This window comes from Electrophorus electricus, chromosome 20 (genome assembly GCF_013358815.1).
Source record: "Electrophorus electricus isolate fEleEle1 chromosome 20, fEleEle1.pri, whole genome shotgun sequence".
In the NCBI taxonomy this organism is placed as follows: domain Eukaryota; kingdom Metazoa; phylum Chordata; class Actinopteri; order Gymnotiformes; family Gymnotidae; genus Electrophorus; species Electrophorus electricus.
The window spans coordinates 1,157,501-1,171,571 of NC_049554.1; the positions used below are offsets into that span (position 1 = coordinate 1,157,501).

General features: G+C 41.9%; 2 protein-coding genes across 4 annotated transcripts in view; both read right to left on the minus strand.

Moving 5' to 3' along the window:
- cacna2d2b (calcium channel, voltage-dependent, alpha 2/delta subunit 2b) overlaps positions 1-30 on the minus strand; it is a 34,264-nt gene extending 34,234 nt beyond the window's left edge. Inside the window, exon 1 of the mRNA XM_027020387.2 lies at positions 1-30. This exon is cut by the window's left edge and continues 294 nt beyond it. The gene's annotated coding sequence lies outside the window, so the exon portion shown is untranslated.
- A 4,679-nt stretch (positions 31-4,709) lies between these two features.
- Positions 4,710-14,037, minus strand: LOC113583811 (aminoacylase-1A). 3 transcript variants are annotated; one of them, XM_035520367.1, is made up of 15 exons: positions 13,946-14,037; positions 13,009-13,155; positions 12,414-12,478; positions 12,140-12,244; positions 11,691-11,785; positions 11,243-11,319; positions 9,817-9,906; positions 8,588-8,644; positions 8,352-8,425; positions 8,208-8,257; positions 7,976-8,132; positions 6,443-6,511; positions 6,250-6,329; positions 6,013-6,073; positions 4,710-5,581 (listed from the first exon to the last, which is right to left on the minus strand). In XM_035520367.1, the coding sequence occupies exons 2-15, from the start codon at positions 13,139-13,141 to the stop codon at positions 5,417-5,419; spliced, it is 1,278 nt and encodes a 425-aa protein (XP_035376260.1). In that variant the 5' UTR covers positions 13,142-13,155; positions 13,946-14,037; the 3' UTR covers positions 4,710-5,416. The 3 variants fall into 3 exon arrangements, with proteins under 3 accessions (XP_035376260.1, XP_026876174.1, XP_026876173.1); XM_027020373.2 differs by lacking the exon at positions 13,946-14,037 and adding an exon at positions 13,804-13,939 and having other exon boundaries at positions 7,976-8,120; XM_027020372.2 differs by lacking the exon at positions 13,946-14,037 and adding an exon at positions 13,804-13,939.
- Positions 14,038-14,071: the final 34 nt, after the last annotated feature.

The window sequence follows — 14,071 nt, forward strand, 5'->3', positions numbered from 1 at the left end:
TGAGGATACTGCGGAGCCGCCCGCGCGCTCATTCGCTCGCCCGCGCGTCCTCACGAGCTGTTCTGTTTCGAGCTGAAACGCCCACAAATCTACCCGGCTACGTTCATATTTTATAATATTTTATATATCTTGTACCTCAAGAGAAGAGGCATGTGTAAGCATAACCGCTTTCCGGTAACACAATTTTACATTTTCAGACTTTTAGACGTTACTGTTTAGAAGCCTGAAAACCGCAATACTGATTTAATACTGAGTATGCATATGCAGTGGGCCTTAGTTGGTCAGTATGATGAGATGGGAACTTTTCACTCTGTATTATAACAGTTATTCCCATTATCATACACCCATGTGAGACAGGTGCAGGACAAAGTCCTTTAGTTCACTGTAGTTTCGTCTGGATAGATTTTAATGTTAAATGTGTTATCAGTTCTAAGGACAGTATTGCACGTTTGCATTTATTGCATGTTTTTTGTTTCTTTTTTCTTTAACATCAGAGTTCGTTATCAAGTCATTGATGGGCTGAGTTGGGTGTGTTGATGTTATGAAAACACTAACCCATGATGTGCTGTGACCTCCCTAGACATGGAATCAGTAGCACTGGTTTATGAATTGTCTGCATGTCATTGTTCTGCCTCAAGTTTATATATTCATGTGGTAAATGTCACAATATGATTTGTAACAATATTATTACCAAGTGTGTTTATTCATTTGAGTAAACTGTAAGATTGTACAGTGTTTTAGGTAACTGTTAGGTAACGGAGCATTTATTATGGGACTGCATTGTCTCTCTCTCTCTCTCTCTCTCTCTCTCTCTCTCTCTCTCTCTCTCTCTCTCTCTCTCTCTCTCTCACTCACACACACACACACACACACACACACACACACACACACACGATAATAATAATAGTAATACCTGGGGTCTAGTGTCTAGCACTGCTCTGGGGTCATCTTTGTTCTTCAGCAGATTATACATTCAACACAACACAGTGAGCAGCTAACCTCACTCTAGATCCACAGCTAGTTAAGAACTCTGTTAATGGAGGACTAAGGGTTGTGTGTGACAGTAGCCTCTATTTCCAGACCACAGTAAGAGCTATGTAGCAACAGTAGTGACATTTCCTGGTCCACTGTGACAATCTACTCCTTCTAATACACAAGCTAATGCAGCAAAGCAGAGGTGGGGAGAGTAGCCAAAAACTGTACTTAAGTAAATGTACTGTTACTTTAAAATAGTAATTATCCAATTAGAAGTAAAAGCAGTCATTTAAATTATTACTTAAGTAAAAGTAAGAAAGTATCTGTTAAAAAGACCACTGAAGTAGTGATTTACTTAATTGGATCTCCTTTATTCACACCGACAACAAAATATTAAAATATTTTTTGTCCCAAAATATGTGGACCTCATGGTTTTTTTTTTTACATTGAATTCAAATTTGTTTCTCTCAAGTGAATAGGTGTACATTACATATTCATAAATAAGCATCCCCACAGCATGATGCTGCCACCACCATGTTTATAGGTGGGGATGGTGTGTTCAGGGTGACGTTCAGTGTTTGTTTTTCCACCACACATTACGTTTCGCATTTAGGCCAAAAAGTTCGACTTTGGTCTCATCTGACTAGAGCACCTTCTTCCACATGGTTGCTGTGTCCCCTACATGGCTTGTGGCAAACTGCAAGCAAGACTTCTTATGGCTTGCTTTTAAAAATATCTTAGAACTTTTGGGGAGACTGGCCTGAGGTTTTCAGAAGTCATCTTCTGGTACCATTACATTCAGGTTTCATTCCATTTTAGGTTTAAGAGATCCTGGGTCTTGCTATTGCTCAAGTTTAAGAGGAGGTCATACTAGCCTATAAAAGTTTTTTTTTCTGATTTTGCTGGGTTTTTTAATATTACATATAAATATCCTGGATTTTCTGGTTGTATGCTAATAAAGAGAATGTGAAATGATATAATGATATATTGTCATTTTATCATTGCTACAACAACACATCTAATGTTGGCCTAAAATCTTTGCAAAGTACTGTGTGTGTGTGTGTGTGTGTGTGTGTGTGTGTGTGTGTGTATATATATATATATATATATATATGGTGTTGTGGTTTCTGATTTAGTTTGCTGTGTGCAAAATTAGAGTATGGTGTTGTGGTTTCTGATTTAGAGTTTGCTGTGTGCAAAATTGCTGCTTCTCATCAGGTGTGTGTGTGTGTGTGTGTGTGTGTGTGTGTGTGTGTGTGTGTAAAAAAAAATTAAATTAAATTAAAAAAAAGATATGTGTAAAACGTCCTTGGGTTTCAGAAAGGTGCTATATAAATGCAACTAATGATAATGATGCAGACACTCCCAACAAGAACAACTTCTACATTTATGGAAGCACCTGTGCCTGCTGGGATCCGAGGCCACGCGCTGGGCATCGTTAGTGCCTCGTCTGACCTTCCATGCCAGGAGAGGTAGAACGACTGAGTGCATTCCACCTGCTGTGAGGGAGTCACTCTGGGCTCCAGCTGTCGCGTGCAGACAGGATACTGCAGCCTTGCTCTTCAGTCCCAGCATGCACTGCACACCATTATGATACACCATGCTTTGCTTGGGAAGGGTTTGTAATTACCTGGAGTGTTAAACAAGGTGTGAAAGCAGGCCCTGCTGCATTACAGTTTTTGCCTTTTTTTCCCTGATGCAGGTTGTTGGACGTTAGCATGGAAAACGGGTGTCAGAACAGGGAGACCTTTAAACAGCACGGGACCAGAGGGCCTCAGGACCTGAGCTGAAAACCTCTGTGTTAAAGCAAGTACAATGCAACAACAGGCAGGGCAAGGGATATTGAACCACTGTATTATAGTACACACCTACTGATAAGGTGTGCACTCTTTCTCTCCCTCTCACAGTGTTTGTCTCCCTGAAGACAGTGTTTGGCTGTAGTCTGGAAGCATTGGAGCAGTAGTCCTGTTAGGAGAGGTGCTTGCAGTGCTGAGCACTGTGCAGCTGTAATGTGCTGGAATTTGACAGCAGCCTCTGCAGGATTAGCAAGAATAGCAAGCTGCTGGCTATGCAGGACAGGCCATTCAGCACATGTGTGCAAACACACACAGACACACACACACACACACAGGCCCTCTCCCTCAATCCATAATTCACTCACACACTATATCTCTTTTTCTATCTTTAATGCATACCCCCCCCTCCCCTCCCCATCTGACACACACACAAAGACACAGACACACACTCTTTGACAGCACAGCAGCCTGTAATTCAGCTGCCATGGCCTGAACTGTACAGCCTAATTACCAACTCTCTGGTCATGCTGTGAACTACAGGAGGGGACCTCCAACACACACAGTCTTGTCTCTCACAGAAACACACAAACACCATTTATCTGTTGTTCCTTGCACACCGTCTCTCTCTCCCACACACGTTTCTCCCATTAAGCCAGCTACTGCTCTCAGCAGTCTTTGTCTCCGTATTACCGCATCATGCATTTTTACAGCGGCATGCAGCACAATGTCTGCTGCAACCACTTCCTGTTGGCACCTTCCTCAGCCTCACATCAAGCTAACTACATGCCATAAAACGTCATCTGCTTTAGAGGGTCGTTAATGTTTCAAATGAGGCGCAAAAGACAGCGATAGTTATACTGTGTAATAACAGCACACGCCTCGCTTGAGTTAATGCCAGGAAGTCAATGGGAGCAGGACTGCAGGACTAAGAGACTCCCAAGATTCTGGAATCTCAACACCTCATATCCCACCATTTTTATCCTCATTTAAATTCTGTGACCATCACTGTACCTGCACCTCATAATTCTCTTTCTAAGCCTCCTCTACTTGTGACCTCTTGGGGTTTTTATTTCCTCTCTTCCCAGAGGGCTTCACCAGGACTAATGAACCTGACCTTATAGCTCTCAGCTGCTGCACAGCAGAATCACTCCAGGGGTGAGACAGGACACAGGCACAGAGAGAGAGAGAGAGAGAGAGACACTCTCTATTTAGGTTCTGTTCACTGAAGCCACATATAGAAGGTTGCAGAATAATCTGTCAGATGCATTTTTTTAACGTACCAAGCTTGTCAGCTGCATTTGTTTTAACATACTAAGCTTCTGCGTTATGGGGTAAAAGGCACTCTCAGTGGTGTGTTCCCATCCTGCCACTCAGTGCAATGCACCTTTTTGTACTTTTCCTTCTTCCTAATTACCTAATGAGCAGAGTAAGGCATGTTAACCACTCCAGAGCTGAGCTACTAGGCACTGGGCTGATTGTGCCAACCTAAAATCAGGTGTCACCTGCCTCATTCTAATAAACTTACAGAGGAAATATATCCCAGATCAGCTGCCTCTACATGTCAGGTAAAAATATCTGTGTAACCAGACACAGGATAAGGAAAACTTGCTATTGTTCTATGAACACTTGTCAGTTACTCCCAAGAGTACTTTACAGGTTCAAGTTTGTTAAGGTGTAAACAACAGAAGGACATAGGTGTCTTGATTTTCAGGACCAAAATCTCAAATTCCTAACAATGTGGAAAAGGCTTCTAGAAAAGATTACTGTACTCGAACAACTTCCACACTGATCATTTATAGCCCTGGTCATTCCAACATTATAGGCAAAAAATAGTTCTTACTCAAAGATTTCCATATAGTATTTGGTTTTAGATCAACATTCGTACATAGTCAACATATTCATTAGGCTTAGTGTAAATTCGGACACAGGACATAAAACTTCATATTTACGTATGGATGAGCTTTAATCGCAGAGGACACGTCTGACCCCTAGTGGTCATATTGCATTAGTTTATTTACACTTTCCACAGAACAACTTTAAAAGGAAAATGAAAAATTTTCTGAACCAGCACCATCGAAATATTTTAAACAATTTTATAAAATCAGTCCCATGATATGTATTATAAATTACGTTTTCATATTATAAATCAAACAGATTACATGTGACCGAAAACATAATTTGGCAAAGCACAGTGTTACGTTCTCAAGTTGTCAGCAGCCTTCGCTAATGTCACGAACACGCTCGCTAACAGAGCGTAGTTTTACTGTCGCTCACTTAGACATTTAGATGAAGTTCTTAACGATGATAACTTGAGTAAAATATCTTGCTGAAGCTACAGCAAACTTGGTGTGTGTTGAGGTTATTTGATGGTTTAAAAAGCAAATCCTGAGTTACTGTTTTACAAGCACACACCAAGCTGAAGTCTCTTAAGTGGGTTCCTTCCGTTCTTTGGTGTAGAGATGCTTTTCTAAAGCTTGCGTGAAAAGTTTAGAAGCAATATTTAAAAGTGCGAAAAACAGCACGGTTTTTAAACAGATGAAGTGAGCAAAATGAAGAAGAGTAGAGGAGCCACTGCAGAGTGGCTAAAAGCATGGCAGGGAGAATAGGAGGGCAGGACAATGATCCAAAGTCAGAGGGGTGGGTACCTAGCCCTCAATGGTCAGGGGAGGCATGCAAGCGAGAACAGGCACCAGTCTCTCGTACACATCAATGCCTCGCAAGAAGACTTGTTCGTTGAGGAACTCATTGTGGTCGTGCAGCAGAATGGGAGTGAGGTTCATCGGGGAGAAACCAATGGCTGGCAGCCCCACCTACAACCACCACACAGGAAATGAGCCGCTGGTCATGTTGTGGGACATCTCGGTACATATTTACATGTAGTGTATCTGCACTTTGAGCATAATACATGTTGACCTTTACATGGTAGCAAATCAGACAAATTAATGCATTACTGCACATCCACTTAAACACTGTATTAGGTGGATAGGGTATGCATAAAGCACATAGAATGTGTCTTACAGATCACACACACACACACACACACACACACACACACCCACACACACACACACACACACTCCCGCCCCCACACACACACACTATCACACACACACACACACACGTTTCCAGATCCCTCAGGCATATAACTGACAGAATAAAAATGTCTCTGGGTCTTAGTCAGTAACTCGTCTAGTTTGCCGAACCCTAAAGTAATGAAATGAGTTAGTCAGAAGACTCTCACTGCTCTGATGAAGCGGCTGTCTGTGGCCGCTGGGAAAATCTCCTTCTTCAACGTCATGCTCCTGTTCATGAGAGACAGAGAGCGTTTCAGCTCCAGCATGGTCAGAGGCCACATTACCGTTATTCTGTCTGAGGCAGGATGGTCATGTTTCTTACAGAATGAAGCCAGTGGCTTTATTTGGTTCCACTGCGAGACTATTTGATGCAATTACAGTGAGCAAACGGGTGAATTTCTTACATGGCTTTGCAGGTGGAACTAAAAGCTCTCCACCAGGGGTCACTGTCCTCGGTGGATGTGGTGTTCTGGTGCATAAATTTCTGGTAGGGAAGAAGGAAAACAAAAATCACCATTTCACTCAACTGGGATCATTCTTTAATAAGTATTTACCATCTGAAAAAAATAGACGGTGGCTAGTGGAGACTTCACAGACCTGCGCAAAGTTATATGAAACATCCTCCCCTGCCTCTTTACACCATGCCTCAATCTGCTCCTCAAACTCCTGCAGATGCAGATGGACACCTCGTTTAGAACCCAGCTGCAGTCCACCCAGGTGAGCGTTTACTCGACCGTAATGCACCCAAGCTCAGGAAAAGCTTGACAAGGCTGAAGAGCTAAATCAGGCTTGCTACAGCAGATAAAACGCTAAACTAGGGCTATCAAACTGGAACTGAAAGATCAATACACTGCATCCATGAATGTTTTCCCCTGATTTAAAATTTAGAACACATGGTCCCTCTGATTATTGACTCATGGTGTGTATTAAATCAAGTCCTGCTTGAGTTGGAATCAGGGGTGAAAATACTGAACTGTTCAGAACTGAGAATCAGGAATGAGTCCACACACACACGTAGATTGACAGTGGGTGGAATTCACACACACACACACACACACACACACACCTGTAGATTGACAGTGGGTGGAATTCACACACACACACACACACACACCTGTAGATTGACAGTGGGTGGAATTCACACACACACACACACACACACACACACACACCTGTAGATTGACAGTGGGTGGAATTCACACACACACACACACACACACACACCTGTAGATTGACAATGGGTGGAATTCACACACACACACACACACACACACACACACACACACACACACACACACCTGTAGATTGACAGTGGGTGGAATTCACACACACACACACACACACACACACACACACACACACACACACACACACCTGTAGATTGACAGTGGGTGGAATTCACACACACACACACACACACCTGTAGATTGACAGTGGGTGGAATTCACACACACACACACACCTGTAGATTGACAGTGGGTGGAATTCACACACACACACACCTGTAGATTGACAGTGGGTGGAATTCACACACACACACACACACACCTGTAGATTGACAGTGGGTGGAATTCACACACACACACACACACACACACACACACACACACACACACACACACACACCTGTAGATTGACAATGGGTGGAATTCACACACACACACACACACACACACACCTGTAGATTGACAGTGGGTGGAATTCACACACACACACACACACACACCTGTAGATTGACAGTGGGTGGAATTCACACACACACACACACACACACCTGTAGATTGACAGTGGGTGGAATTCACACACACACACACACACACCTGTAGATTGACAGTGGGTGGAATTCACACACACACACACACACACACACCTGTAGATTGACAGTGGGTGGAATTCACACACACACACACACACACACACACACACACACACACACACACACACACACACACCTGTAGATTGACAGTGGGTGGAATTCTCACACACACACACACACACACACACACCTGTAGATTGACAGTGGGTGGAATTCACACACACACACACACACACACACACACACACACACACACACACACACCTGTAGATTGACAGTGGGTGGAATTCTCACACACACACACACACACACACCTGTAGATTGACAGTGGGTGGAATTCTTAGGTCAAAGCTGACATCCATCTCAGCAGGCACTACATTGTAAGCCACGCCTCCATTCACCATCGTCATATTAACAGTGGTGACATCACCGAGCGTGAAACACTCACTCATGTCCAACCTGATAATGAGACTTTTCAATGTGGACAAATAAAAAAAAAAAAACAAAACAGATGATTAATCACGTTAATTTGATCAGCTCTCCTACCGATGTTTCTCTTTCTCCCTAAAGTCCAGAAATGAGTTGATGACCCTGCGCTGGAAAAGAGATCAGAAGGAAACAGCAGAAAATTAGTCAACTGGCTCAGAATAGTTAAGGACAAACAGGCAGTCGAGATCTAATGTTACTCACCAGCTTTTCTGCGGCTGTGTTCTCAACAAACCTGGAGCCATGGCCTGGACTACCTGGACAGCGAATGGTGACCCCTACAGGAGGTACACAATAGTGCATGAGAGGACACAGTCCACAGTTTATAAAGTTTACGAACACACACACACAGACACAGGTTCACTCAGTAACTGCTGATTAATACAAGCAGTGTAAGATTCAAGACACTAAATTGGACTAGATGAGATTAAAACTCTTACACCAGGGGTTTCTCTCTCCGTAGAACACAGTGAAATCTTCAGTAGGATTGGCAAGACCTACCCGAACACACACACACACACGAACACACACAAACAAATCCTGTAGAAATTGCACATTTTATAAACATATGCTTAAGGGGTGTACTGTTCCTGAACACGATCGTTAACTTTTAGTCTCCCATACAAGTCGCAGATCACTGAGGTCCTCTAAGCAGAAGCTCCTGGCTGTCGCTGAACTAAAGTGCTGATGTCCTGATTTAATGTTTTATTTTATTGTGAAGCACTTTGTTTAGCTTCACCCTAGAAACGTGCTATATAAAAATAGACTGATTGATTTATTCTGAGCCAAACAGCTGTACAGCCTGTAGAAGTGCTTCATATTGGACCAGCTGGCAAATGCACCAGTAAAACAATCTTTATGATCACCCATGCACTATTGCAAGGTTCTAAATGAATCTTAAATGAAACATTTACACCCACATTGTGGGCTAATGCAATGACTCATCAGATTATCAATTTAAACTTGTTCTTGGACTGAATAAATTCCACATTAAATATTACTTTTCAGTTCTGCAATATGCTGAAATCTATCAGTGGAGAGTCTGGCAATTTAACAGCCCTCACTTATCTGACTTTACTAAAACATGTAAAGTCAGATAAGTGAGGGTTTTTAAATTGCTGTGCATTTCAAAACCTTTGGTAAGAGATGTTAAGGCATGTGACTATTGGTATAACACACTGATTAAAGCTTTCAGCTGATGCAGCTCACTGATAAACATATCAAATTATTCATTTTTTGTCCCATCCCTTCTCTTGTGGCCACACTGGTGTAACCAGAGTTTCCTGTTCTTCCTGCTCCAGCATATCCTAGTCTTTTACTGTTTAATTCCCTGCCGAGTTGAAACAATGCATGGTCTCTGGGACTGGAGTTTGCAACCCCTGACAACAACTGACCATATGTCTGTGAATAAGATGCACCAGCTTCGGAGGTTGAAGTAAGTCTGTATTACAGCAGTGTCTCCCAACACGTCCTCAGCATTCCTGACATTCTCGCTCTGCCCTACATCCCAGGATCAGCAGCTCCCAGCAAAGTAGTTAATTGGTTGGATAAGGTATGGGAACAGCCAATACATGGGACTGACCAGGAACTTCAAGGCCTGGCCTGGGAAACAGCAAACCAGTGTAGTCTAATGATAGTTTCTTGGGCGGGGGCGGGTTCATATGATTACCTTCATCCAGGGCAAAGCCTACATTGAGCTTCTGAAACTCAGGGTGCTTTATAAATGACTCCATTCCTTTGTGACCTCCAACCTCTTCATCTGAAACATCAATCAGTTTTTGTTTTATGTTCAGTCATCCGACTGACATGCAGAAACTTGCTCTTAAATCAGAATCATAACTTGGTCCACTAGGACAGGTATTGTAACAGAGCAAAAAATAAATAAAATAATTTTGCCAGTACCTCCACCATGTTGCACCAGATCTTAACACTTGATAATAGGAAAAACTTGAGAGACTCCAATCAGAGCCATTGAGTGACCTCATTATATGATGCATAGCCAAACAACATGTGTATATAATCAGCTGTATAACATAACTTATATAGCTGATGTTAATGATTAACATATTTTATACTAATCACAAAGTTGAATATATCACATACTTTAGTCATTAGACAATATGAAAAAGTCTTCCATAGAAAGAATGGTCTATATTTCCTAAAATAGGGCAGCCAAGACAAATACAAGAAAAAAAAAAACAATTTACAAACTTTTTAAAAATAAAAAGTTTACAACAACAACCCAAAAAAAAAAAAGAGAGACATAGCAAAGTTACAAAAACAAGACACCTGCAGTTCAACATTTAGGCCTATGGAGGATACACACAGTACTTCCATCTAGCTTTCGCCTTCAAGTATTTTTTGTTAATGTCCCCATAGTGCCATATGAGTCTCACAGATTCTGACATACTAAGACTTGCCCTCTTTGCTGGTTTTTGGCTAATATGCTGGATTTGTATTCTTAGTTGTCCAGTGCACCTGCTACAGCATTACCAATTTATTTACTTACTGTAGACAATTGGATTCCCATCTGGGTTTTTAATATTTGAAATGTAAAAATGCCACACTTACTACATAATGTGAGGCCATGGCATGTTCTTGATATGCAATATATATTATATTAGAATATATAATAAGTAAGAAAAAATTGCCATAGATGCCATTTGGCTACCACCACTCTATTAAAAATTATTCATGTTCACAGAGCAATGTGCCGTTTAACATGGTAGGCTAAACTTTTCACATCTGAACAAAATAATGCTGTCAAGAGAGACTCTTCATTGTAAATCTTTTTGTAGACTGATTAATCTAGGTCTTAACCTAGGTCCTTAATTCTCTTAACTGTCTCTGGAGCCTGAGATTGTCACCAGCAACATAGTAAAAGTATGCTACTATACATCATATATACACCATACTTTAAATACTTTATTATACAATAAGATATTATAATGTGTTACTTACAATGACAAAGAATAACAGTGGACTCTGGACAGTTTAAAAGTACCCAGAGAAAGTGACGAAATGCTCTGTGAGTATGCTGATGTGTGCTCTTGTAAAAACAACACTTACATGTGTGTTAAAGTTCAGTTTCTTACCTGGGACAAACATCATGTGAATGGTGCGTGCAAATGTCTTCCCTGCAGCCTTTAAACGGCGAATGGCTTCGATATACCTGACCAAAGACCACACAAATATATTTGAAAAAAATGTCAATACACACCGTCTTTGCAACTCTCTCAATACAGTAATCTTTAATCCCAGTTTTGAAAGCTCTGTGTGCTGTTTAGCATTCTCACAGGTCTACCACATCTGATTCAGCTCGTGAAAATCTTAATAATTCCCTTGCAACTTCAATGAGGTGAATTACAACTGGGAACGTTCAAAGCAACAGTATCCAACAGCTAAAATCATTTCATGTAGCAATATCAGAAACCATGACACTTTAATGGATTTTACATAATGGTTCATATACTTTGTACACATACTGGAGAACTGTGCTTTTAATTACATAGGCCTGAAACACTGTTGTAGAGCAGGACTCACTGGATGGTGACGCATTTCATGTCCTGAGCTCCTCGACCATAGATGTTCCCATCCACGTCCTTCACAGCTGCAAATGGATCATGCTTCCAGCAATCCTGTCAGGGCAGGTCATAGGAACAGGAACAGTTATCAAAGGTAACAGGGTTCACAGAGACTGAACTGGGATCATCTAAAAACCTGCCACAAGTTGAACTAGAACTAGAAAACAAGAAAACATGTGGCAGCAGGCTGAGGGGACGGGGTAGCTTTGGTACAAAATTATTTTCAGAACATGTTTGCCCTTTGTATTCCAAACTGCCCAGTCCATCAACTAGGCTCATACTTTTAAATTGGCTTCCTTTAGGGCTTTTGTAATCGCTTATGCCAAGTAAGTTAGTTCACTAGGAAGAACTGGCTTTGGGGCATTTGGGTCTGATGTTTGTGCATGCAGTGTTAGTGCGGTCCAGTACCGGATAGACAGGGACTACGTCAGTGTGAGAATTGAGGAGGATAGATTTCAGAGCTGGATTTGTGCCTGTCCATGTAATAATGGCCACTACTCTACCGGAACACACCTGTGAAAGGGGCGCGAGAGAGAGAGAGAGAGAGAGAGAGTATAGGGGAGTTGAGGTGGGGAGAAAAGACTAATTATTTTGTTCTAATCAATTCTCATCTCACTCATAAAATACTCCTAATGCATTTTTTTAAAAGCCTTCCTATCCCACTGATAATGAGCTACTGTACCTCCACTTTCTTCATTGGCAAACCAAGCTCCACAGACATCCTGCTGAGAAACGTGAGAGCAGCATCTGCAAACACACACACAGAGAGAGAGAGCAAAGGTATGACAAACTAGAGGCAATGCAAAGATCATTCCAGGCAGCATTGTCAAATTAACATGCCAAAACATAACTTAGCTTCATGCCAATCTCATCTTAACTCACCAGCAAAATCACACTTATCCGAAGCAAGGTCATCTGTTACTTTAGTCAGTTAATTACATGTAGGGAAAATATTAAGATTGATTTAAGATGAAAAATTATCTGAGAACAAAAGTAATACTCTTACATGCAGTACAAGTTTGGCCCCAACAGCTTGATTCTTAATAGAAGTAATTAGTGACTTATTAAAACGTCTAACAGGACAACTGTCTGTTTGTTATCTGTGACCAGTGACAACTAAAAGTAATCCTGTCATTTGTTGTAAGGACTTCAGTTCAAATGTCAGAAATAGATGTACAAGCTTAACGACAGTTGCTCAAGGACATTCAGTAGTTTAAGGACTAATGTATATGCGATGATTCAGCTCGAAAGAGAAGAATGCCGCATGCTTCAGGTACCGTAGTCTGGTTCCGGGTGGACGGTCTTCAGACGGAGGTACTCCCTGAACAGAGAAACGGAGGGGTCCTCGCCTGTCTCCCTGCTGTCCTGGCTCCCTCCTACGCCACTTGGACCATCCTGATCGGGCAACATACTCTCTCTCTGTCCTAAAGGAAACGGGGATGAATTATTAGCCAGTATCCCGAAGAACCACGCAGCTGAGTTTTAAAGTAACCATGTTACTGTGTCAGCACTTCGTTAGGTTCCGTTCACCGCAGGCCAACAAACACTTCATGCAAACACTACAAGTCCCTTCAGTCAGTCTCTCTTCCTACTTGATTGTGTCCCTTACACTGCAGAATTTTAAGCATACGTAAACGTTTAAATAACTGCGGATAATATGCAAATTTATGAGCTATGCTACATCACATCAAATAAAAATGACTGAGAGCTAGCTACATGAAAACATTTTCTTTTTGCATTGTTCGGAAAAAATTAACATGCAGACGGGGACCCATGAACAAGCGGAATACTGATCTAGAAAGTAGTTCTGCTGTCCATGTAGTGGCAACGCGACAGGAGGCGAGCGCGGAGCTCAGCACAAATACAAGCGGATACCTGCAGCTGTATGTTAGCCCGCTTACATAGGAAGCCTGAGGCAGTGATGCTGGTGTGACTTTCCTAATGGTGTTAAAATCGATTTCCGGTTGGGTGGCAGTGAAGGTCATTATATGGATTTACAACAGCAAAAAAAGCATTTCTAGAAAAGGTCGCAAAAGCGCATATCTAGCTGCACCACCGCAAAGCGAATTTACCTGCTTGGAGTCAACTACTGTTGCGATCACCAATGCGATTTTCAAGATCTGAACAGACACGGAATAAAGCCTCTGTGCCTCCTCATAGATCACGACGCACGAAATACGCACTTAAAGGGAATTTGCTAGCTGGCTATATTACCTTTACTCCAGTGTGCCAATCCCAAACTTCGTCGTTATTTAATAACCGAGATCATGTAGCAACTAGTCACTGTAGTCGACCATCGAGTCGCCGATCGGCAACATCGAGTGCACTGGGAACGATCGC